Below are 1378 nucleotides of genomic sequence, written 5' to 3'. Positions count from 1 at the left end.
TTAGATTAGACTAGTCAACAAAAAATATTTACCTTCTAATTAATTAGGTCTAATCAAATCAAGCTTAACTAAAACAAGAAATTTTTATATTCTAATTTTGGTAGTATTAGATAAAGTAAAAAGATAAATTATCATAGAGAGTATATATTGAGTCAATATATAGATGTATCATGTATCTTTTCAGATTAAAAACTTTGCGAGCGCTATTATTATTGCATGTATAAATTAAAAGGACAAATATAATCGTTTAGAAAGAACTATAAAGTTATTTTTATATGATTCGTTTTTTGTTATTTTTATTAGACAGTAATAAAAGGCACTAAAATATTAATTTTGCTTATATTTATATGTAAATAAAAGCAATACTTAACTTTTTTAATCTGCGTCTCCAAAATTTTAATACCGTCTCTAAGCTAAAATTTCAATAGTTTAAAAAATTAGTGTAATGAAAATCATCATGATTGTATATATTTCAAAAGAATGCAATATAAGCACGACAATTTATTCTTCAATTAATTAATCATACATCCGGCGAATTTGCATTAATCAACATATATAACAATGACATGTAGCGTAATGACTTGCATGATCGGAAATACACACTTTGTATTTGCACGTTTGAGGGCATACTCCATTACAATCAGAGTTTCTATTGCAGCGCTTAGTAAGTTCTATTGGAGGACTAATCGCTGGAGTAGTAGTAGTACGAACTTGATAATCTTCGGCCGGAGGAAGACAGTGGCAGTCAGGATCTCTGTCACCAGGACAGCGACACATACCTTCACCTATTTCTGGCCATCCTCTCGGTAACGCTTCAGATATCAACAATAAATCTAATTATGAAAAAAAAAAGAAAACTTTGGTAGGTTTTGCTACCCAAAAAGTAGAATATATTTTTTATTCAAAGCTTTGTGGTGTGTGTATTATAAGTGTTCCAAAAAGTGTATACTTACAAGATGCAATAGTAAGAGCGAATATGAAATGAATGATAGGTTTCACCATAGTATTCGGATTTTTGAAATCGAATAGAGCTTTTCTTTTTGGTGTGCATAAGATTTTCTTTTCTTTTTTTTTTTTTTTGGTCAAATTGTGCATAAGATTTTCTATCTTTTTATATATATAAGAGAGCCAGAGAGAGGATGCCAATTGTAGAAATTTTGACTTTTTTTTTAATTAAGAAACTTTGACTATTTGTTACATGTTTAACTAAAAAACTAGATTTTGAAATTTTTCATTTTTTTTTCAATTGACAAATATTTAGTAAATGTCATATTTCATATATTTGTGTTTTATTTTATAAAAGACTTAAACTTTTTATCTTTCTTTATCGTGTTTCATTTTAAATGACTATTTATGTTTAAAAAATTAAACTTTATTT

The 1378-nt window shown here is 26.9% G+C and overlaps 1 protein-coding gene across 1 annotated transcript; it reads right to left on the bottom strand.

Moving 5' to 3' along the window:
- Positions 1-486: 486 nt before the first annotated feature.
- LOC106294279 (defensin-like protein 268) lies at positions 487-1028 on the bottom strand. Its single transcript, XM_013729841.1, has 2 exons — positions 954-1028; positions 487-833 (listed from the first exon to the last, which is right to left on the bottom strand). The coding sequence occupies exons 1-2, from the start codon at positions 1000-1002 to the stop codon at positions 547-549; spliced, it is 336 nt and encodes a 111-aa protein (XP_013585295.1). The 5' UTR covers positions 1003-1028; the 3' UTR covers positions 487-546.
- Positions 1029-1378: the final 350 nt, after the last annotated feature.

This window comes from Brassica oleracea, chromosome C5 (assembly GCF_000695525.1).
Source record: "Brassica oleracea var. oleracea cultivar TO1000 chromosome C5, BOL, whole genome shotgun sequence".
NCBI lineage: Eukaryota > Viridiplantae > Streptophyta > Magnoliopsida > Brassicales > Brassicaceae > Brassica > Brassica oleracea.
This window is presented reverse-complemented; position numbering and strand designations above follow the sequence as displayed.

Coding starts and splice junctions, on each gene's coding strand:
- LOC106294279 (XM_013729841.1), bottom strand. CDS start 1,002: ATGGTGAAACCTATCATTCATTTCATATTCGCTCTTACTATTGCATCT. Junction 834..953: donor CGCTCTTACTATTGCATCTT/GTAAGTATACAC, acceptor TTTCATAATTAG/ATTTATTGTTGATATCTGAA.